The sequence below is a fragment of the Watersipora subatra genome, chromosome 7 (assembly GCF_963576615.1).
Source record: "Watersipora subatra chromosome 7, tzWatSuba1.1, whole genome shotgun sequence".
NCBI lineage: Eukaryota > Metazoa > Bryozoa > Gymnolaemata > Cheilostomatida > Watersiporidae > Watersipora > Watersipora subatra.
Window position 1 is genome coordinate 42,950,940 of NC_088714.1, and position 23,471 is coordinate 42,974,410.

Genomic DNA, 23,471 nt, shown 5'->3' on the forward strand with positions numbered 1-23,471 from the left:
CTCAAACAATAAATAAAATCTCAAATGATAGACAAATATATACTTTCTCATAAGCCCTTTAAATTTTGACGTGATGACCCTTTAATCACGCTTAAGTTGTGCCATCTTCTGTTTAACCGTGTCTCTATATCGCCACGTCTGCAGCCTACACTTGCGCTGTGTTCATCTTTATATCTTGCAGTCATCGACATGCTTAGCTTTCAATTATTTGAGACACTTTTGTGACAGTTTGGTTTCTCACTTTTTCTTTTTAATTGTTTAATTCTATCTTGTTTTGAAAGCACAACACTCTGACGTAGTACGTAATGTCAGAATGGTAACCAGCTTGTTAGTTTTGTTAATTTGGACCCAAACAATCACATTACCCTTTAGGAATCTGTTATAAGTTGTACCACCTTCATCAAATACTCGTTTGTGGACAAAGATTTGATGGCTGTTCAGTTTACTTCACTTTGGTTAGTCAAGAATATCGCCATTATGTTGTACAGGCAACAACTTTATAGAACTGGAATAATTTGTTATGAATGCCTTTTTATTGGTTTTAGCGAGATCTAGAAATCCTTGTCAGTACATTGATCTCTACCTTTACTGAATGGATTTACCCTCTGATCCACATGTCGCTTCCATCCTATAAACCTGGCCACTCAAAGACTCTGCAGGTACGTTATATGGTCATATTTTGTACTTGGCAAGTATGTTACTGCAGACATGTTACATGGTCATATCTTGTACTTGGTAGGTATGTTACTGCAGGTATGTTACATGGTTATATCTTGTACTTGGCAGGTATGTTACTGTAGGTATGTTACATGGCCATACCTTGTACTTGGCAGCTGCCACTAGCTAATACCTAATACCTAGTAAACATTAATGGTGCCGTAATAATGATTTAGTACGGTTTGTTCTTAGTCAAGCTGCTTCAATAAATTACAGTGACACGCTTTGGTTCCAAAGCAGTGATTTTTAATAAATGTGTATTAATAAACGGCCTTTTTCCAAACTTCATCTGAAGTATATTATATATACTAATACCGTGGCAGGCTCGAGTGCCATGAAAGATCATCATGAGTGTCAATAAAGCGCATAGTATATGCACTATATTTCTTAAACCTGGAAGGCTGGTCGATTGGTGCAGTTGTTGGAGTGTCAGTCTACTATGCTGAAAGCCATGATTTCGAATCCTGTTCAATGTAATCTGTTTCCTAACCTCCAATGTAGCTTTGGACAGACGGATGGACATGGCTCTTACTAGTTCAAATTGTACAAATTATATTATGCCTATTCAACTATTGTTATCGGGATATTGTTATTGTTTATGTACTTATAAACAATAGTTTGTGTATATGCCATATGTAAAAGTATTTACACCTAAGAATAGTGGGAAGTAGTAGCCAAGTAGTTATATTTTGTTAGGTTCACAATTTTAAATGATGATGAAATACATTCCCTACCTCGCACCAAAATTACCTACCTCGCACTGAAATTACCTACCTCGCACTGAAATTACCTACCTCGCACTGAAATTACCTACCTCGCACTGAAATTACCTACCTCGCACTGAAATTGCCTTCCTCGCACTGAAATGACCTACCTCGCACTGAAATTACCTACCTCGCACCGAAATTACCTACCTCGCACCGAAATTACCTACCTTGCACCGAAATGACCTACCTGGCACCGAAATTACCTACCTCGCGCCGAAATTACCTACCTCGCGCCGAAATTACCTACCTCGCGCCGAAATTACCTACCTCGCGCCGAAATTACCTACCTCGCGCCGAAATTACCTACCTCGCGCCGAAATTACCTACCTCGCGCCGAAATCACCTACCTCGCACTGAAATTACTTCAAAAAGTATTGACTAGTGTTTTTTATTGAGCTATACAGTTCCCTTGCTTATATTTTTATGATATTTAGAAATATATCATTCAGTCATTTAAATATTTTGAAAATATTTTAAATACAGTTAAAATATTTTGAAAATATCATTGCTAGCTGCTTTAACAATTTTCCACCTAGTAATCGTTCTCATAACACAGAAAGGTATTTTAAATGCTATTTGTCAAACTATTTATTTGATTTTAGTGGCTAGCTGTACCCTTTTTATGATTGTTGCATAGCATGTTTGAAAAACATCTTTATTTAAAATGAAGTTATTGCCAATAAAGTATTATATTCATGTATATAAATACAGCCATCCTCTCCATTTTCAAGTTTCACTCTTTCTTCTCCTCACATCACTTTTTTCTCTACAATAACTAAACAACTTCAGAGCTTTTTTAAAGAATTTTACTGATGATGTCTGCACAGGATTTTTATTATCTGTTGTTTCGAGTTTAAAGAAAAGCATTTCCTATTTTTCGCTACTACTACTATTACTTGGGTTAGTTGTCTCGTTTCTGAAATTTTAAAACTATAAAAGTGATGGTGTGAAGCAGTGTGTAATGTTATTAGAACATTTGAGAATCAAACTATGTGAAGGGAACTTAATACACTTGTACTGATTTACATAATGGCAATCATTTGAGAAACTTCGGATGTCATATGTTGGAACATACGTTATGTGTAGGCAAATATTTGCCCAAATTTTATGCGATTTGTTGAAAATTTTGTATGTTGAGGTGATTGTGGATCGAAGGATTTGTTAGGACAATTTATGGTGATGTACCTCTATGATGATGGTACCTTTATCACCACACTTTACAGTGTTGGTACCTCTATTACCACAATTTATGATGACAGTAACTTTATTGCCAAAAAGCTAATTCTAAAAATAGATAACTGAAAACTAGGTCAAATAGTTGTTCTAATAAACAGTAGATTCAAGTTTTTTGTGATAGTGTGTTATTAGTAAAGCTAATGATAACGATCAAGAATTTTCTTTCAGGAGAGGACAACTATCATCAACAGATTTTTGACTCAGGCTTCTGCAAAGATCTCTGCCCTTTCAGCACTACTCGATCCAACATTGGAGTTTGAACCCTTCGACATGACAGAAGTTGCTTACCGGATGATAGGAGCGCATTGTATAGCAACCGTTTGATGCTGTGAAGCCATTGACAGTCAATCGGGGAGTAAATGCAGCTGTTAGACTAACTGCATGCGATTTTTAGTTGGTCATTTTTATCAGTTTTGAGCTTGTGACAATCATGCTGTTAATATATTTCAAATCATGGTTGATAATTTATGCTGCTTGAAGTATGTGAGGGGCAAATACATGTTGCATTCAATATCCTCTACTATATTTTACATATTTAACAATTTAATAACAATCTAATGAGCTAGAGCTCTTGGAATGTTGATATGAGATTTCAGCTACTATAACTAACATTGTTACAAGCATACATGTACACTGCAGAGTGAATGTGTAAGATTTATTTTAAACTTGAGCACTACAGTGATCACTCGCAACAAATTCATGTTCAACTTTTCATACAGTGTTGCTTAACTTTCTAAAACTGGCGTGTGTGCATGCGTGCATGTGTCATCATATAAGTGCGTATTGAGTCATACTGCTAACATGTTATGACTACACACTAACATGAGGTACCTAGTTCTGATTTCTACTACTAACATGTACTGACTATACACTAAGATGATGCACCTAGTTCTGATATCTAATGCTAACATTTTATGACTACCTATACACTAACATGTTGTACTTAGTTCTGGTTTTTACCGCTAACATGTTATGACTACACACTAACATGAGGTACCTAGTTCTGATTTCTAATGCTAACATGTACTGACTATACACTAACATGATGCACCTAGTTCTGATATCTAATGCTAACATGTTATGACTACCTATACACTAACATGTTGTACCTAGTTCTGATATCTACTGCTAACATGTTCTGACTACACACTAACATGAGGTACCTAGTTCTGATTTCTACTGCTAACATGTTCTGAAGCATAGGTGTTCATATATCATATAACCACAGATAATTTTTGTAAGGTCTGTAGGTTTTTTATGACAAGCTCAGAATTTATTTTAGATGTCAATTTGTGGTGTAATAAGCATGAGGGTAACTAACGGGTGTAACAGCTGTAATTAACGGGTGTAAATAACAGATAAAACTAACTGGTGAAACTAACAGCTGTAACTAACAGGTATAGTGAAGATGAATAGTTCACTCCCTATCGGTTTGCAAAAGAGCTGCCCACTTGATATGAATAGCTTCTTTTCAGTATAGCAGATCAAGTGGATCGACTCGGCAATTTGAGCAAACAAAGCCAACAATAGATTACCATAAACTGAAAGAAAAATGAAGTGCGTGTATAACTTAAGCAGAGCATTTTAGTTCATGTGTTATAGTTGCAACAAGCCATGTGCTCGAAGGGTTAGCCAGTGCTGTGATCTGAACCTATTGATTGAGTTTGAAGTCTAGTCAATCGTGATCCTCCTTACAAAATTGTTATCAACAACGTAGAAGTGCTCATTTATCTGGTGCTGCCATTGCTTCGTAGTTTGTATGTTGATAGGCCAATGCATCATTAAAGGTACCTTCTATGAGGTAAGAACAAGGCTAAGACCCGAGGCTGCCGAGTTTTTTGGTAAGTCAACAGCGAAGTGTAATTCTGTTTAACATATGCTTTTTCTTGTTTGCAAAATACATGACTAATTAGGAGAGATGATTCTGATAGACTCTAAATTAACCCACCTAATTTAGGTGGGTTAATTTACAAGCACAACCAGTTTTAAACTGGTTGCGACTGGCGTTAACCAGTTTGGCTCAAACTAAAGAAATCATAGATTTAAGCTTATTTTATGACTAGAGGTGGGTCGTTGTAAGGGTAATTTACAATTGGTACCTTGTTTTATACCATCTACGTTTATGTGTGGACGTTTTTCCACTGCCAGATATGTTAACATAGTTAACTAACCTTTTTGGATTTTAAATACTGAATGATTCAACTCCTTCCTACGTCACTGATATAATTCAATTCTCAAGCACCAGATATCCACTGACTTCATTTTATACTTACCCATAGATGCAGTCAACAATTGTACTGCTAAGTCTTTTAATCATTTGTCAAAAGAGAGTAGTGTCAAATCTTGCTTGTAAAAATATTTATTTTTGCGTTCACGATGCCATACCGTGATACCTTTCTTTTTATTTAATTTATTGTGGTACCATGTGTAAACATTCTTTTTATAAAAATGACTATTTACTGCCTAATGAAAGTATGTGGGAGCGCTTTAGCTGAAACTAAACATAGTAGGAATTCCGCCTTATCATGTTCACTCCTAGAATTGGTAATTACTCTCCTGTGCCCACCCGATTCAACCATGGTGATGGCCACTGTTATATGTCAGTAATATTACCTAGTCTGAGTATGGTGACAGACTCTGTTATATGTCAGTAATATTACCTAGTCTGAGTATAGTGACAGACTCTGTTGTATGTCAGTAATATTAACTAGTCTAAGTATAGTGACAGACTCTGTTATATGTCAGTAATATTAACTAGTCAGAGTATAATGACAGACTCTGTTATATGTCAGTAATGTTAACTAGTCTGAGTATAATGACAGACTCTGTTATATGTCAGTAATATTAACTAGTCTGAATATAGTGACAGACTCTGTTATATGTCAGTAATATTAACTAGTCTGAATATAGTGACAGACTCTGTTATATGTCAGTAATATTAACTAGTCTGAATATAGTGACAGACTCTGTTATATGTCAGTAATATTAACTAGTCTGAATATAGTGACAGACTCTGTTATATGTCAGTAATATTAACTAGTCTGAATATAGTGACAGACTCTGTTATATGTCAGTAATATTAACTAGTCTAAGTATAGTGACAGACTCTGTTATGTCAGTAATATTAACTAGTCTGAGTATAGTGACAGACTCTGTTATATGTCAGTAATATTAACTAGTCTGAGCATAGTGACAGACTCTGTTATATGTCAGTGGTATTAACTAGTCCGAGTATAATGACAGACTATGTTATATGTCAGTAATATTAGCTAGTCTGAGTATAGTGACAGACTCTGTCATATGTCAGTAATATTAACTAGTCTGAGTATAGTGACAGACTCTGTTATATGTCAGTGATATTACCTAGTCTGAGTATAGTGACAGACTCTGTTATATGTCAGTGATATTAACTAGTCTGAGTATGGTGACAGACTTCGTTATATGTCAGTAATATTAACTAGTCTGAGTACAATGACAGACTCTGTTATATGCTAGTAATATTAACTAGTCTGAGTATATTAACAGACTCTGTTATACGCTAGTAATATTAACTAGTCTGAGTATAATGACAGACTCTGTTATACGCTAGTCATGTGTCACCATGTGCCAAGTATTATTGCTTCTGTTTAATTTAAAAAGACCATGCTGTATTCTGTTATTCACACACAATTGTTCACTGGAGTATTGCTGAGGCATTAAAACAGTAAAATACTTTATAGTTTTCTAAAGATAAGAGATGAAGATACGGTATCATATCAGCCATAATAACTTATTCGGTATAATAATGACTATTTTTTAAAGAGTTTGTAAAAAACTCTTTTGGAGAATTTCTTTATCTAAAAACTAAAGGTAACCTAAAGAGGTTGAGCACATGAAGGAAACCTGACAAGTTAAAAGTGGTGTAAGAATGACAAGTATCTATATTCTCACATGAAGGAATGTAACAGTACCAAAGCATCATTTGCTCTGTCTGAGACGAGAAGCAAATATAATATCATGTAAAAAGGTGTAGAGTGGTTCACATAATTGACTTTGCTTGCCGCATAGACATGCCGCAAGCATGCTTGCTTGACATAATGACGTTTGCTTGCCGCTCAGTGTATGACAATCTGCTGGCTTATAGAGCTAATGTCAATATTTGAGCTGTTCTCTCAAAGTCGAAGTTGCAAATATTATTCGCATATGACTCTTGTGGTTGCTAAGATAGTATTTCACATATGCAATGTTTGCATAGTCATGAATTGATTTTAATGAGCAAAGTAGGCGAATACGTGGGCAGTGCAGATCTGGATTTAAATTTGCAACCACCCCTTCAAGCTAGTTTTTACTGCGGCTCCCAATTGTTATATCTGCCACAATATATCTCTCACCTACCAGTATATCTGACTCTATATCTACAATACATCTCTCACCCACCAGTATATCTAACACTATATCTACAATATATCTCTCACCTACCAGTATATCTGACTCTATATCTACAATACATCTCTCACCCACCAGTATATCTAACTCTATATCTACAATATAACTCTCAGCTACCGGTATATCCAACTCGGTATTTACAGTGTATTTCTCACCAACCAGTATATTGAACTCTATATCTAAAATACATCTCTCATCTACCAGTATATCCAATTCTATATCTACAGTATATAGAAGTTTATAGACTTAGCTATGCCTATTAGTATATCCATAGCATATCTCTCACTATCACTTGTTATCCGTCATTCATAAAGTATTCTTTGTTAAAATTCTACCTGCTGTTTGAGTAGAATTATTGGAATAGTTAAAATACTCTAGGGGTGTTTCCGAAGTACAAGAGATGCCTTAAATAAGTCCTTTTCATTTAGGTATGTATGTACGTAGTTAGAAATAGAAAATGCACTCTTCTCTTTAAACAGATGTTCAGTTTTTTAGCCTCAGTGTCATATTTAAACTAGCTGTACTGTTGTGTTTAGAGCATGCCGTTCATAAAATCGACCTTGCTCTAGTGCCATTTGAAAAGTTGATTATTTGCCGACTTTTTGTAACTCGAGCAAACTAAGTCGGTTCTATTAGAAAAGGCAAATGTTTGCTAGGCAGAGCTAAAAGCATTAAATAAACAAAGTCCAAGGGACGGTTATAAAAGTGTTAATTTGTTGCGTCTCTTACTTGTTGACGACTTAGACAAAGATACTAGCAGATTCAACAGTTTTGATCTGTAGAAACACTTTTGCTTGTGACAGGTGCTGAAAGGTGATAAAACATGTTTGGGATAAACAAGGATGCTACGGTGCCTGTCAAGACTGTCTTCTTCCTTATGCTTATATTTGGCTCTTTCCAACTGCTCTTCCTTTTCGAAGTCTTTTACTCACGGCCTTTTATTCACAGCATCTCTGCATCTGAATGCAAATGCATCGAACAGCTTCACATAAGTTCAGGAATTAATGCCACTCAACAGAAGGACCTAGTTGTGCAGTAAGAATTTTGCCATATAATTAACCATAATATTCATATCACACCTTTGTCATATTTTAGCCATTTAGAGATAATCAGGTACCGATTGTTGCTTGTTTATAGAAGAAAAGACATATTGAAAATGGTAAGTTTGGAAGGACCAAATGAGTTCACTCTATAAAAACAATATGTGTTAGTATGTGGCAGTCCTGTGCGTCATGAGAGAGTATTCTGTGTAATAAGTATACGCACAACTATTCCGCAATACAGCAAGGTTGTGAGTGGTGCAGTTGATAGTGTCTGGCTGCTAAGCCACATATCGGAGTCCAATTCTTTTGTGATGCTTTTTCCTACTGCTCGTAGCATGCTTTCGGACGGTCGGATGGACTCGTCTCCTATTATAGTAAAGATTAATGCTGACTTATTATTGGCTGATAACCGTTTTCATTTGTTGATTTGTACTCATTGCTTTGTTCAATCATCTAAAATGAGCCAACAAGTCTAAAAATTTTGATATGTTCATAAAAGTTAATGCTGACAGCTTCTTTTTTAGCAATTTCAGTAGATAATCAAAACGCAGCTGATAATCTCTTTATTAGAAAAGTGCTGAATGCTTCACTTAATGCAGTCTTAGTCTAGCTTTTTGCAGATTCCATTTATGAGACCAATTGTTACCGCTATTGCATAAGATAGCAAAGACAACCTATGCATTGTTCGTGTAAGCACTGTTTGCCTATGCATTATTTAGAGATCAGACAGTAAATCTCTAAGTGTCACTTCATTCACTTCTAAAAAAATAGCAAGTTTGTTGCTGTACGCTGAAATGTAATCGCTAACAGATTATTGGTAGCTTGAGATGATATTGATTGGCTGATAAATAAACAAAAATGACAATAATTTATTATGATTGGTTAGTAGCAAAACGATGTTCTTGCAGCAGTAGGCTTTAGACCAGTTAGTCAGCATTTCCAGTTCAGCTGCTGAAACTCTCTCCATCTGAATAATCAATAGCGTTACTTCAATAAGAAAGTTACCGTAAGTCCTTATGCTCAAGCCGCGCGGCTTGTCGTTGGGCGCGGCTTCTGGTTCAAGGTCATAGGCCGCGGCTAAAGCCAAGTTTTTAAAACTTACGTGAGGCTTAGGGCGGCTTCTCGATAAATGTGGTCTCTGCTCAGTTCCGTGCTATAACCATAGAATCGCAGTCATGATACACTTTTATGTACAGGATTTTGGCGACCTACTCGTTTATTTTCAAGATCATGTTTATGGAATATTTTAGACTGAAAAATAATTTATTGCTAATGTTTAACTCACTACAGTCATAGGTTATTAAAACCGTTTCATTCTTGACCGGCATCTTTCCATAAATGTGAAGCTCTCTAACAGCGCAATAAAAATCTAGCTGAGACATGGCAAGTAAGTTCTTGATGCAAGGGTTTAGGAATTTTAATTCGAACTTGGATGTAAAAGAAAATTCTTTTCACATGTACTGATGTAGCCTGTTTTTTTGTTCAAGAGGATGGGGTATAGCGAAACCCTTCTCAACACTCTCGCTCCTGAAGGGGTAAAGGACGACAAAACCTCAGTCATTAGCCGCGGTCTGTGGGCATACGCGGCTTGTTCGAGGATTTTTCTTTCGTGAGTCATCTGGTTTTGAGCACAAGCCGCGGGGCTTGAGCATGAGAACTTACGGTAATGAAAAATTGTAAAAGAAAGTATATATAGGTGCTCAACATCCCTACACTAACAGAAGGGCAATACTTTTCATGTAAGCAGCTAGTAATACTTATATTACAAGCTAGAATCTTTGTATTTATTTTCTACACATGTGACTAACATAGTTTTCTATTCACACCAACATACTCATGGTTGTAATAATAGAGATGATGATGTGTCCAATGTATAGAATATAGTCTGCTAGTCTCATGGTTGTAATAATAGAGAGGATGATTTGTCTAATGTATAGAATATAGTCTGTTAGTCTCATGGTTGTAATAATAGAGAGGATGATTTGTCTAATGTATAGAATATAGTCTGTTAGTCTCATGGTTGTAATAATAGAGAGGATGATTTGTCTAATGTATAGAATATAGTCTGTTAGTCTCATGGTTGTAACAATAGAGAGGATGATGTGTCTAATGTATAGATTATAGTCTGCTAGTCTCATGGTTGTAATAATAAAGAGGATGATGTGTCCAATGTATAGAATATAGTATGCTAGTCTCGTGGTTGTAATAATAGAGAGAATGATGTGTCCAATGTATAAAATATAGTCTGCTAGTCTCCTAGTTGTAATAATAGAGAGGATGATGTGTCTAATGTACAGATTATAGTCTGCTAGTCTCATGGTTGTAACAATAGAGAGAATGATGTGTCCAATGTATAGAATATAGTCTGCTAGTGTCATGGTTGTAATAATAGAGAGGATGATGTGTCCAATGTATAGATTATAGTATGCTAGTCTCATGGTTGTAACAATAGAGAGAATGATGTGTCCAATGTATAGAATATAGTCTGCTATCCTCATGGTTGTAACAATAGAGATGATGCTGTGAAGGCAAGAGAAAAGCATATAGCTGAAAAGGTAGATGAAGGAGAAAAGCTCTGGCGAAAGATTGAAGAGGCAGAAGAGGCTGAGGAAATTAAACTTGATAAAGAACTTCAAGCTAAAAGTGTTAAAACAAGCGATGATGGAGAGCCTGATGAGAATATTCATGGAGAGAAAGAAGATCTTAGCCCAGATGGTGACAGCCATCAAGATGTTGTTGAACCAAGTAAATGTTTCAAAATTTGTGCGTAAAGTGCTTATTTGATTAGGAGATAAATTGTGCAAGTGTTGAACACAGTCTCATCACAGTACGCTTTTATAAATAAGATCTCTGTTTACCAACAGTAGAGTGAGAGAGTGAGAGAGTGAGAGAGAAAGAGAGGGAGAGAGAAGAGAGAGAGGGTGAGAGAGAGGGAGGGAGAGAGGGAGGGAGAGAGGGAGAGTGAGAGAGAGAGGAGAGAGAGAGAAAGAGAGAGAGAGTGAGAGAGGAGAGAGAGAGGAGGGAGAGAAAGAGGGAGAAAGAGAGAGCGGAGGGAGAGAGAGTGAGTGAATGAAATAGTGAATGAGAGTATAAAAAGAAAGGAGGAAGAGGGTGCAAGAGGGAGAGTGTGCGAAAGATTTGAGATCAGTTGCCTTTGCTATCATTATCAGTGTTGTTTTAAAGATTATAACTACAACACGTTGTTCAGAGGTCAATAACTTTAGACCACTAGGCTGCGGCAAAAGAAGAAAGTCTCTACAATAATTTGAATTTAGTATTGTTTGTACATGCGTAGAGCCAGAAATACCTTACCATACAGAACTTGAGTTAAATCCAGACGTTGATGACAGGCCTGTGCGATGTAAGAGCAACCACTCTCATATCATGCTACTGTATGTCTACTCAGCACCTGGCAACTTCAAAGAGCGAAAGAGAGTCAGGCGCACCTGGGCCTCCGTGAGTATCGCATAGCGTTGTAATACGGTTCGTTCAGGACAAACATTGATTGTCTAAAAACAATAAATTAGTATAAAAATTGATTTAATTGGAAAGCTTCAGTGCTGCTCATGGGCTTCTGGTGTACTACATGTCTAGTACATCTGTCTGTACATCATGTCTAGTCTGTCATGTAGTACATGCTTCTCGTGTACTACAGCTTCCAGCTTTTACATCACAATTGAAGTTTATCAGATATTTGGGTAGGTTTAGCTCTGTTTCTTTAGACACATTACCCACACAATAACGGGCAGGAGTTGCCCGCATGTTTAAAAATTTCAAGCCTAAGAATGTTACAGATGAGTATCTTGATCAGTTTACAAATAATTTGGTACTTCAGGTGAAGGACATTGGTATGGGAAAAGAATTGAGAGTTATCTTCTTTATTGGTAAAACTTATGGAAAAACAAATACGCAGCTTCCAAAGTTGATAGAGGAGAGCAAAAAGCATAAAGACATAGTGCAAGACCTCAGTTACGTAGACAGCTACAGAAATCTGACGATAAAGGGAATGAGTGCCCTTAAATGGGTGAATAAATATTGCCCAAGTCCCTACAGGGTTGTTAAGGTAAGTAGGTGGGCTGGCATCGAAGCATCACAACTGAAGGAGCAAAATACCGGTTAAGTTAACAAGACTACTCTATTGGGAATACTAAAAATTTTGTTTGCTCTAACCGAAAGCTTACCTCATAGATTTGTCATTTTTGGTGAACAGATTTTTACTGTAGTGGCACACTAACATAGCATTAATCTTTCTGCTGACAAACATCTGTGTTGAACAGTTAGTGTACGCCGCAACAATCAGTCATATCTTTCCAACATATTTGTATAATGGCATTTTCAGAAAGCATTTCTGTTTAAAGTGTAATCACCGTCAAAAAGTAGTCTATATTTATATATTACTAGCTGTGCCTCACGGCGTTGCCCGAGTATTAAAAATCAGCTTATAAACAATGAGAAGTGATGAGATTTGCTCACCACTTGCTGGCAGGCAACTCTCCAGCAAGTGGCAGGCCATTGCCAATTGGCTTGGCACATTGCCAATAGAAAATTCCACTAACATACACTATGTTTCCATGGTGCGCAGTACTGCGAAGCAGCCACCTTCGATGTCGAGGGGATTGTACGTTTCCATGCTGCGCAGTGGTTTTCAGCAAATTAGCCAGAGAAGAGAAATTGTATAAATCGAATCGCCTGATGGAGAAATAGAATCGATCGCGGATACCGAATATCATAAACGGTCTTTTTATGATTCTGTCGTCATTATACTTGTATTTACAATACACATTCACAAGGTTTTACAAACCTTAACACACTTTTTACAAAGTAATATATTTTTAATAAGTATTTTTAAGTAATATATTATTTAAACGTCAATTTAGGACTTGCCACCTATTTTTCGAAGTGTTGGCATCGATAACAAAGTCCAGGAAAGTAATCACTTCATCATCCTCGTGAATGCAGACCATAATTAAATTTAGGTGAAAGAAGATCGGAAGAATAGAAAAAAAACAAGATTAGCAGGACAACCTTTGTACTAGTTTATGGCCCTCGAAGAATCCGTCTCCACGGCATGAAAGCTATGCGCAGCCACTGCGCAGTTGCTGTTTCCTTGCTGCGAATTTGCACTGGCTTCGCACTGATCATTGCGCAGTGATTTCAGTGCGAAGACGCCGTTTCCATGATTCGGAGATAGCGCAACTCCGAAGCACTGCGCATCATGGAAACATAGTAATAGTTAGTAAGCTTCAAATGCCGGTAGGCATTGACATTGCGACAGCATTGTTGCCCAGCTGGGCTATTCTAATAATAGCTATAGCCGGAATGCAGACAGACATACGACACACGGACATACTTTGAGACATATATATATAGATATAAGATATATATACTGTATATTATATATATATTTATATATAATATATATGGTAATGTATAATATGGAGAGTACTTAGCTGTTGGTTAATCTCGACAGATATGTTTTGAACAGACATACATGTAGGTCTGCTCTTATTAGGGGATAGTTTGAGAAAAATGGATTACAAAACGGTTACTCCACAAACTCCACCAAATATTTAACACAGACACTTTTAAAACTTAACTTTTCTTGCATGCCAAACATGAAAGCCAAGATCGATGCACACAACAAAAGCATTCTCAAAGAGTTCAAAAACAAGACAACTATAACCAAGAAAACTTGCAACTGCAGACAAAAAATAGATGACTACTTGACGCCGATTGCAGGACAAAAAGTATAGTGTACCAAGTTACAGTGACTAGAACAGAAAACAATACAAATGGAACATATGTAGGACTGCGCAAAACTGACTTTAAAGCTAGGTACAACAACCACAAAGCATCATTCAACCATGCAAGTAGAATAAACCATACTGAACTTAGCAAATATATTTGGAAACTAAAAACCAAGTGGTAGCGTACACTGTTTGATGAAAAAAAGTTAGGCAGTGTAAAGCCTACTCCGATACAAGCAAAAAATGTAAGCTCTGCCTTTTCAAAAAATTCATGACTATTTGCAAGCCAGAGACCAATGCACATTAAGTGAAAGAAATGAATTTGCATCATCATGCAGGCATGCTAGGTGTTATCTGCTCAGCCATTCCAAGGAAGAAACCACATAAGGGTTTCTCATTGGTTGATGGCGATTACCCATTGACCAACGAGATGTGTTTGATGAGTCGTTCTCACACTCACTAGTAGCCATCTTGTAATCCATTTTTCTCAAACTATCACCCAATGCAAGTAGACATATGTTTGCCCTAAACAGATCTGTCGCAATTAATCAACAGCTAAGAACTCTCCATATTATACATTATCTACTCTACACATAGCGTATTATGTGCTTTTCCTTTATTATTTTTTAAAAACTATCGTTTCTAGCAATACTACATTAATATATCTACATATATTTCTCAAAGTTGGTTATGTGTGTATTCATTTGTCATTGTGATTGTCCAGCTATAGCCATTAAAATCTTGGAACAAAGAATCCGTATTATAGAAAATTCCTTCTCGGAGCCTTTTGTTCACCAGTCCGACACTTTACTAATTAAGCCAGCCAAGCTTGATAGATTCAACAGGCAAAATATGTCGCTATATGGGAGCAAATACGCTACCGCTTTCCGTCACAACGCAAAGTGATGGCGTAACGTCATGAGAAGCGGTAGCTCTTATTAGTAAGCTTACACAAATTATCCCTTGGCAATGTTCCAGGCTCATAGCAAGTGGCAGGCAACTCTCATTACCTCTCATTGTTTATAATCTGATTTTAATAGCTGGGCATCGACCTAGTGTCTATATATATATCCAAGTGTCTGTCGTCATTTTTGTGTCCAGTTAGAGCGATAACGTTTGAGTTATGACAAATCACGTTCATAGAGGATGTAAACTTGGAACCTCCAGGTCTGCAGACAGGGGAACCAACCCATTAGACTACTACGTGTCCTAATGACCTTAGCAATTATTAATAGAAAAGATATTGATAACATCGGTTAAAATAAGCATAACAACGCTATGCCACATATAACGATTACCAGCTGGCCTTACTAGCTGAATGCCTGGCATTGCACTGGTAATAAAAACAGCTTAAAAACAGTTGCAGGTAATGTACTTAATGGTAATGTAGTAGGTAAGTAATGCAACGTTTATAAACTGTTACTAGTGTGCAGCGGCATTCAGAGGTATATATACATATATGAATATATAAATAAATATATATATATATGCTTACTGTATGCTTACTTAAATTATGCATTGGCAATGTGCCAGGCTAATAGCAAGTGGCAGGCAACTCTCATTGTTTATAAGCTGATTTTTAATACCTGGGCAATGCAGGATAGCACTGCTAGTAAATATATACATTTCAGTATATATACAGTAGGCCCTATATATATATATATATATATATATATATATATATATATATACATAACTTTATAGAGTAATATACAAACTAACTTTATAGTGTAATATATAAACCAACGAACCAATGGTTATTCCAAGATATCAATAGCTATCGCTGGACAAACCGAAAACAGACGAGAAACTTTGAGAAATATATATATTTATAGACTGAAATAAACTGACAGATGAGCTTATGCGTATACTCGTACCGACAAGTGTTATTTGTCCCTATAGGTGGATGATGACACTCTGGTAAACCCATTTGCAATGACGAAGTTCTTGAGTGGTCAGACAAAGACTAACATGAAAAAGATAATTTGCAGAATGACTAGCTATTCTAAGCCCTATAGGAATCCAGCTAGCAAGTATTATGTCTCTAAGACAGAGTATTCTAATGACACGTATCCATCATATTGTCAAGGTGAGCAAGTACTCTTTGAAGCTAGATGGCCAATCTCAGACTTCTATTCACCGGTTTATATCAGTGTTATTAAACTCCTCCATATATTCAACAAATACAACTGAGCAAGCGTATAGCATATTAAACTTGAAAATAAACAGACTGAAATAGCCTATGAGAAAGAGAGAAAGCAATTTAAAAAACCGAACTAATAAAAATCAACTTGCCAAGGTTCCTAGAATCTTTAACTAACACGACCCGGTCAAATGACATCAGAGTTAAACTTTTAGGTATAAAACAATTTGAGATCTTAAACAAAATCAAATCATCTTGAAATTCTGTTAGACTTTTATTTTCAAATAAGGATAACTCTGTATACGAAATAAAAAAGGTGCTGATTTGTAAATTGCATGTATTGCAAAAGTCCTTTTCCAGTTAATAATTACCAGAACGCTGGAAGAGCAATCATTGCTCCAATAATATTACTTTTGACTGACATTATTTGTCATTGCAAAATTTCTCTAGCAGTAGCAGATTTTGTGGAAGGGCTTCAACACATTTTCATAAAGCGTGTTTTATGAAACCAAGGCATGTTACACCTAGTTAAATAGTATTACCAATGATGATTGCCTCTATGTCAGCTATTGTAGCACTATTTCTGTCAATATATGATGGTATCAAGAGCAGTCAAGATGTCTATTTAATGCTATGGATATATAGTGAACTATGTATTTATATAATACTATGGATATATAGTCAACTATGTGTCTATCTAATACTATGGATATATAGTCAACTATGTGTCTATCTAATACTATGGATATACATGTATAGTGAACTATGTATCTATATAATACTATGGATATATAGTGAACTATGTGTCTATTTAATACTATGAATATATAGTCAACTATGTGTCTATCTAATGCTAGGGGTATATAGTGAACTATGTGCCTATATACGTTGTCATGTATGCTCAAATATACATGACAACTATCTAATGGCACGCATGTTTGAGCGAAATCCTGCAAACATACATGACTCCGCTTCACCATAAACTATCTCTGTTTTACATCAAGCAAAGGTTTCTGTGTTAGTTTGTTAATCTGAATGTCTGTAACTGAACTGACTCGATAGTAATCTAAGAAGATGACGGATAAACATTAAACATGAACTTACAAAAAATTTTAGAAGATTTTATCAAAAAGTGTCGGTATTTTTTTATCATTTGAGATTGTTTTTGATGTTTGTGGTGATTTGATTGCCAGGATGTTTCAAGATTAAAATCGATAAAACTTTAGCACGACTAAAACGCTCAGAAGAAAAATATGTGCCGCAATGACATCACTAGTTGCACGGATGACTGTCTCTATCATTATTTATATCAACTATTATGTTCAAGTTGCAGCATTACACGCCTCTATTCTGCCAGTCTGTTTGCTGAAGTTCAACTATAGGTGTCATTATTGCACTTCCGCTTGAATCTGAGCGTTCTAAGAAAGAATATCATTCAAACTATTATATCTCTGGACTGACTAAGTCTACATCTACAAATATTACATCAAATTGAATATTGATGTCCTAGCTTTAAATTGATACCCTTCTAATTTTCATCACTTCAATGGTATAAGCTCACTTTTAAAACTGGGTGCAGATAATGAGATCTTTTGCTGCGCCTCCAAGACATTTACGAAAGACACTTCACGAGGCTTTAGAGGTCTAATCATAATTAACCATTTCCTTTCAAAGGCTAGCTTCAACGCTAACATTACTAGCCAGCATACCTTCTTTGCCTCCGGGTAGTCGATAGCAAACATGGTATATCTTTGCTTCATCTTGCGTCATCCGCTTGCTTGGCCAACCAACCAGATAGTATGAACAATTGTCAAGCTTTGCTCCAGAGTACACACACAAAAAATTTATAGAATGACTAGCTAGGTGAGTGCCCAGCGTTGCACCAGTAATAAAAATGTTTTTGCACAAAAAATTTATTTTTAAGCAACATATGCAACACTTACCATTCTAACTTTTAAATGAAGATGTTTTGCTTATTTTTGTGTACTGTGTTTATTTATGTAAACTGTGTTATTTCTGTGTAATCATACTGTAAAGCCTGCAGTGCCTACTACAGGTCTATACTGATTGCGATAGTCTTGTTGGTCATATGAGTTTAAGCAATTTTCTTCTGGTATGGCTTCACGCATACCGCCAGTTGCAGCGTTGAGCGTGAAGCTAGAAAAGATTGGCATGTGTAATAAGCATGTGCCAATTTATTCCATATTACAGCCAGTTGGACAGTGTAGTATAATGGATAAATGTCTGCTTGCAGAACTTGAGGTTGTGAGTTCAAATCCAGTGCCCAGCATATTTTTCATTCTTTAAACTTTATCTATATAACTATACACACGAACAGTTAGACAAATGTTGAGATTTATATAGATATGTGATTATACTCATATCTACACTTCATGTAGAATGCAATTTTGAAGCAAATGAGCAAAAATGGTTCAAATTAACATTTTATTGTTTTGAAATGATTTGTTGAAGAATGAGTGAATCAATCACTCCTATGTGATTGAGAAAATGTAGCACTTGGAAGAATGCAACAAAAGACAGTTTTATTTGGCAAGGGGTGCTCAAAGTACGATGAAACTGAAGCTAAAGGTGCATTTACACCAGGGCAATTTATCAGAGTTGCTTTAACTCCGATAGAGTCTGAGTTGGAACTGCTTCTAGTCTGTTTACGATTTGAAATACGTTTTTGCAGAGGCTTTTACACCGGACCAACTCCAACTCCGATTATACAAAATGGGTCACTATTTTAACCAATTAAATACAACATCCATACCTATTCCATTTTGACTAAAGCCTCACCATTGATGCATCTCACGCCCACACTGCTTCTTACAGTGATTCTTATAGTAATAATAGTAGTAATTCAGTTCGTCTAAAGTAAATTTTTGCAATGATGGTACAAGACAACAACGATTTGCCACTATGTTGTGATGAAGATTAGAAGAATTGAATTGAAGATATTTTAGATGAAGTCAAAGAACAACAGGTATGTAGGCATATTTTAATTTTGATATATAGTCTATTGTTTATGCTATTCATATCATAAACATTCAATTTAATAATATTGTTCATGTTTTTATATCATTGTTTTAATTCACATAATTTTATTAATTGTCACTGTACCCGGTTAAACACACCGTTGGAGAATTATTGATTATTATTATTCTGGAAAATATTTCCTCGACTTGTGATCCAAACCGACCTTTTACTTGATTCTACTACTGCATGTTTTGTGTATCTGTAGGAAGATTTGAAAAAAGTAAACCATGGGTCGGTTCAATCACTGGATCACGTACCATACATGTCGCTTTTTATTCAACTGTGCCAAAGCTAATTGCTGCTACTGGCAATGACAAGCTACCATCCAACCGGGTTGTCACATTCCAAAATTACTTTTGATTGTCTAAGGAAGAGTTTCGCTTAATTCTGTCAAAAGTGGAGCTAGAAATAAAGAAGCTAGATACCCACTATAGAGAAGCTATTACTGCAGAAGAAAGATTGATGATAACACTGAGATATTTAGCTACCGGCGCTAGTTTAACTCAGCTGCATTATGAATGGTACATCTCAGTTGCTAGCTTATCACAAATAATTCCCGAAACTTCAAGAGCAATCTACAATTGTTTAAGAGATGATTTTATTAAAACTCCATCTAGTGTGCAAGAATGGCTTAACATCTCCAATAATTTGGAACAGAAATGGAATTTCCCAAATACCATTGGTGCCCTTGACGGCAAACATATCATGATGAACAAGCCTGGCATGCTAGGTCTGAGTACCATAACCACAAAGGGCAGGAATAAATTATCTTGCTGGATATGTATGACTCAAACTACTCTTTTAGGTATGTTGATGTTGAGGCACAAGGTCGAGCTTCAGATGGGGGTGTTTTTGAAGTGAGTAAGCTGCAGGCAGCATTGAACAGCAATAAAATTAATGTACCGCCTGCTCACTTGCTGCCAAGGTGTAAAGAACCTTTACCTTATGTAATATTAGCCGATGAGGCATTTTCTTTAAAGGCTCACTTGATGCGACCATATCCAAAAAGTTTTGACAGACGAGAGGATTTTTTATTACCCTTGTCACAGGTTAGAAGACTAATCGAAAACTCTTTTGGAATTTTCTCTTCGACATGGAGAATTTTACTCCATCGCATTGACCTTGAACCAGATAACACTAGAACCATTGTATTGGCTTGCTGCGCTCTTTACCTCGACAACCGTGTGATCTAGGTGACACTATACCTAGTGTTGAAGCTTGATCCATAAGACCAACTGAAGATGCTAGGTTGATTTGGGAACAGTACTGTGATTATTTCAACAAAGATGGAGCAGTCTGATAGACGAGAGAGTAAGCATTGTCACAATGATACAGGTAAGCTTAATTAAAAATATTTTATAACTAAGCTGCTTGAAATTCATCTCTTGTGTTTTGACATTTCTCATCAGCAATTTGTGCACGGTGATACAAATAATTGCAATTATTTTAAAAATCTTCACATGGTTGATGTGTAGTTTGGTGAGCACATCTAAAACTGTCTATTGCAGTAGTGAATGAGAATTACCTATGTTCTAGATCTGTCAAGCAACGGTAACACAGTCATGGTTTGATGAATTATTATTATATTCGATGTACATCAACCCACACTACAGGAGCTCATTTTATGGCAGCAGTTATGGTGTTTGCCATCTACTATACAGCAGTTAAACATCTGGCTCAATGGTACAGACAGTGTCTAAAGTGCATGTTTATTGAATATTGAGTCCTATTGATTTGTGTAAAAAGCATCACAAGCTAATGACGTATACAGTGGTGTGCAAAATAAACTGGATGTCTTTTTCTGGGAAACTAAAATTCTCATTTACAACACTGTTATCCAGTGTAAATTAAGTCCATGGCCGTAAACTATATATATATATAATTAATCCTCTTTTTGTCCTTATTTCAAATATATAAATGAAGCAGATGTAAAATTATATTTTTTAATAATTATGTAGGCTATATTCTGACCATTTCAATATTTTGAAATGTTGAAGATTAAAAATATGAAATGTTCAGAATTTAGCCTACATAATAATTTAAAAACACAATTTTACAACTGGTTTATTTACATATTTGAAATGAAGACCAAAAAAGAACACATTTAATTTATGGCTATGGACTAAATGCACAGTGGGTAACCATACTGTAAATGAGAACTTTAGCATTTCAATAAAACGTTCCAGTTTATTTCGCACAAGGCTGTAGTAGGTAGATGAAATCTTTTCACAGTACAATACAATGCAGTACAACTGTTTGTTGTGAAAATAAAAACTGAGCCTATTATTTAGTTACCAGGCAAAATAAACATGATGTGTCTCGGGTCAGTAATATGTGCATGAAGTGCATAAAGCTTGCAGGAAATATAAGCTTATGATTATATAAAACTTGCTGTTGTTACTATATTACTGAATAGCTCGGATAACTGTCTGCTTCAGTTGATTGAGCACATATAGGAGTCGGTAGTCGTTCTTAAAACTGAGCCTCATGGAGAATTCCTTGGATCTTCAACAATGCGATCGAGGCTGATTGTTTGTTAGGAATTTTTCGGAGCTGCTCAGCAATCATCTTGCCAGCATAATCAAACTCGTCTAATTTTTTTTGCACCTTAATCATGTTATCGGTTATAGACTGTAGTGCTTCATCTCTAACTTCGTCGGGCTCTGACCTCTTGCGCTTGAGCGACCGGGATGCCTGAACTGAAGTTTCAGGTTTAGGCGCACTTTCATCATTGAATTCCGCGAGGTTGGGTGACATGACAATTGATTCAGCTAACACCGATGAATCAGTTGGAGCTGACTTCTCCATGTCAGCCTGACTTGCTGAGTCTGCGGGTGCTGAAAAAAGATGACTAACATGAGTTATTTGTAGATTTGTCATACAATAGCGTGGATATTGGTAAATGTACCATGTACAATTTATAAAATTCTGTAAATGAACTACGTACTGTCAGGGTTTGAAGCAATAGATGACCAAAAGTCAAAAGAAATAATAAATTGTGGGATCACCTAATACCACAACTGCTGCAAAACATTGCAGCAAGCACTGTGATGCATCAATAAGCAGACATGAAATATATGGCAATTGCTATGCTGCTGGAAATATCAAGCATGGGAGTTGTCCAACTATCATAGCTGATGCAATGTGAATATATGGGACATCATTTCGATTGGGAGTTGTCTGACCATTATAATGAAAAGCTTAATGAATGAAAAACAGCATAAAATTGTTACTAAATCACGATTATTATTGATCAACACCACTTAATATGAAAGAGACTAACTAGTTACAACAATTATTAATGGATATTCAGCGAAGCAAACAACTCTACAGAGTATCAGGCAAAAATGGAGGTATATCGCCAATATTACAGGAGCCAGCCACATTAATGACTTGTTGGAGCGAAGAAGCAGCTGGCGTGCACCAGATCAGCAACCAGCCATCAGTGAAAGAATCATTTACAACACTTTATTTAGTATATTTAGTTATAGCTTATAACATCATTATAGTCTAGAAAATGTTGTATTGTAGAGCAGTAGAAAAATATAGCATAATTATTCATTAACTCAGATATTGTATTTTATGAGAAAATATCGACGAAATGGTTGTACAAAGAATGGCATAATATTATAATAGTTTCTCTTGCTTCATATAAATTAGCTAGCTAATAGCGTCTTAGAACGAGGATTACTGTAAAATTAATTTTATAATGCTGCCATTGTTAGTTTTTGAGTTATGGCCAGTTTTGTACAATTTGTTACCGGACTTAGAATATTTTTCACTTCTCATTCGCTTGTCGTCATGGAATCCCAACCACAGTAAGGAATTTTAGCTCACCGCAAGGAATCTGAAATATAAATTAAACAAAAGCTTACGCAAAGACCACAAGTAAAACACAACCAACCAATGACATTCGACAATGGCTCAAGGACAAGTATAAAAGAGGGGCAAAATCAAGGGAAGAGCAGGAGAAGCTGGCAGCGAGCCAGACGATAAAGGGGCGCCGCAAGGAAGAGCCAAGATAGGAGGATTAACATAAGCCCAAGATAGCCAAGGAGCCAGCAGCAACCAGCTCGCCGAGGATAGACTCAACAAACACGATTCACCCAAAAAGAGGTGGCAAGCCAGGAAGCCATAAAGCCCTGAGAGAAGAAAGTTAACTCAGCCGCCCCTGTTTACAGTAAGAGCTACTACTACACGCCTAACAGATACGTACTCATTTAACCTAGTAAGGCCATAACAAATAGGGCTAAGCATATTGTTATTTTTGCTTGAGCTAGTAAGCCTTGACAGAATAATTGTTATTTTGACCTTTGGAGGAAAATAGAGTTTGCAGACACATAGAAACAAACCA

At 36.1% G+C, this 23,471-nt stretch overlaps 2 protein-coding genes across 2 annotated transcripts in view; both read left to right on the forward strand.

The window, feature by feature from the left end:
• LOC137399867 (nephrocystin-1-like) overlaps window positions 1-3,231 on the forward strand; it is a 44,736-nt gene extending 41,505 nt beyond the window's left edge. Inside the window, exons 18-19 of the mRNA XM_068086119.1 lie at window positions 546-659; window positions 2,889-3,231. Coding sequence (XP_067942220.1) covers window positions 546-659; window positions 2,889-3,044 — 270 coding nt within the window. The 3' untranslated portion in view covers window positions 3,045-3,231. The remainder of the gene's footprint in view (window positions 1-545; window positions 660-2,888) is intronic.
• Window positions 3,232-7,968: 4,737 nt separating this feature from the next.
• LOC137400779 (UDP-GalNAc:beta-1,3-N-acetylgalactosaminyltransferase 1-like) overlaps window positions 7,969-23,471 on the forward strand; it is a 40,875-nt gene continuing 25,372 nt past the window's right edge. The window contains exons 1-5 of the mRNA XM_068087116.1: window positions 7,969-8,180; window positions 10,701-10,933; window positions 11,484-11,644; window positions 12,024-12,251; window positions 15,838-16,024. Of these exons, the coding sequence (XP_067943217.1) occupies window positions 7,969-8,180; window positions 10,701-10,933; window positions 11,484-11,644; window positions 12,024-12,251; window positions 15,838-16,024 (1,021 nt within the window). The remainder of the gene's footprint in view (window positions 8,181-10,700; window positions 10,934-11,483; window positions 11,645-12,023; window positions 12,252-15,837; window positions 16,025-23,471) is intronic.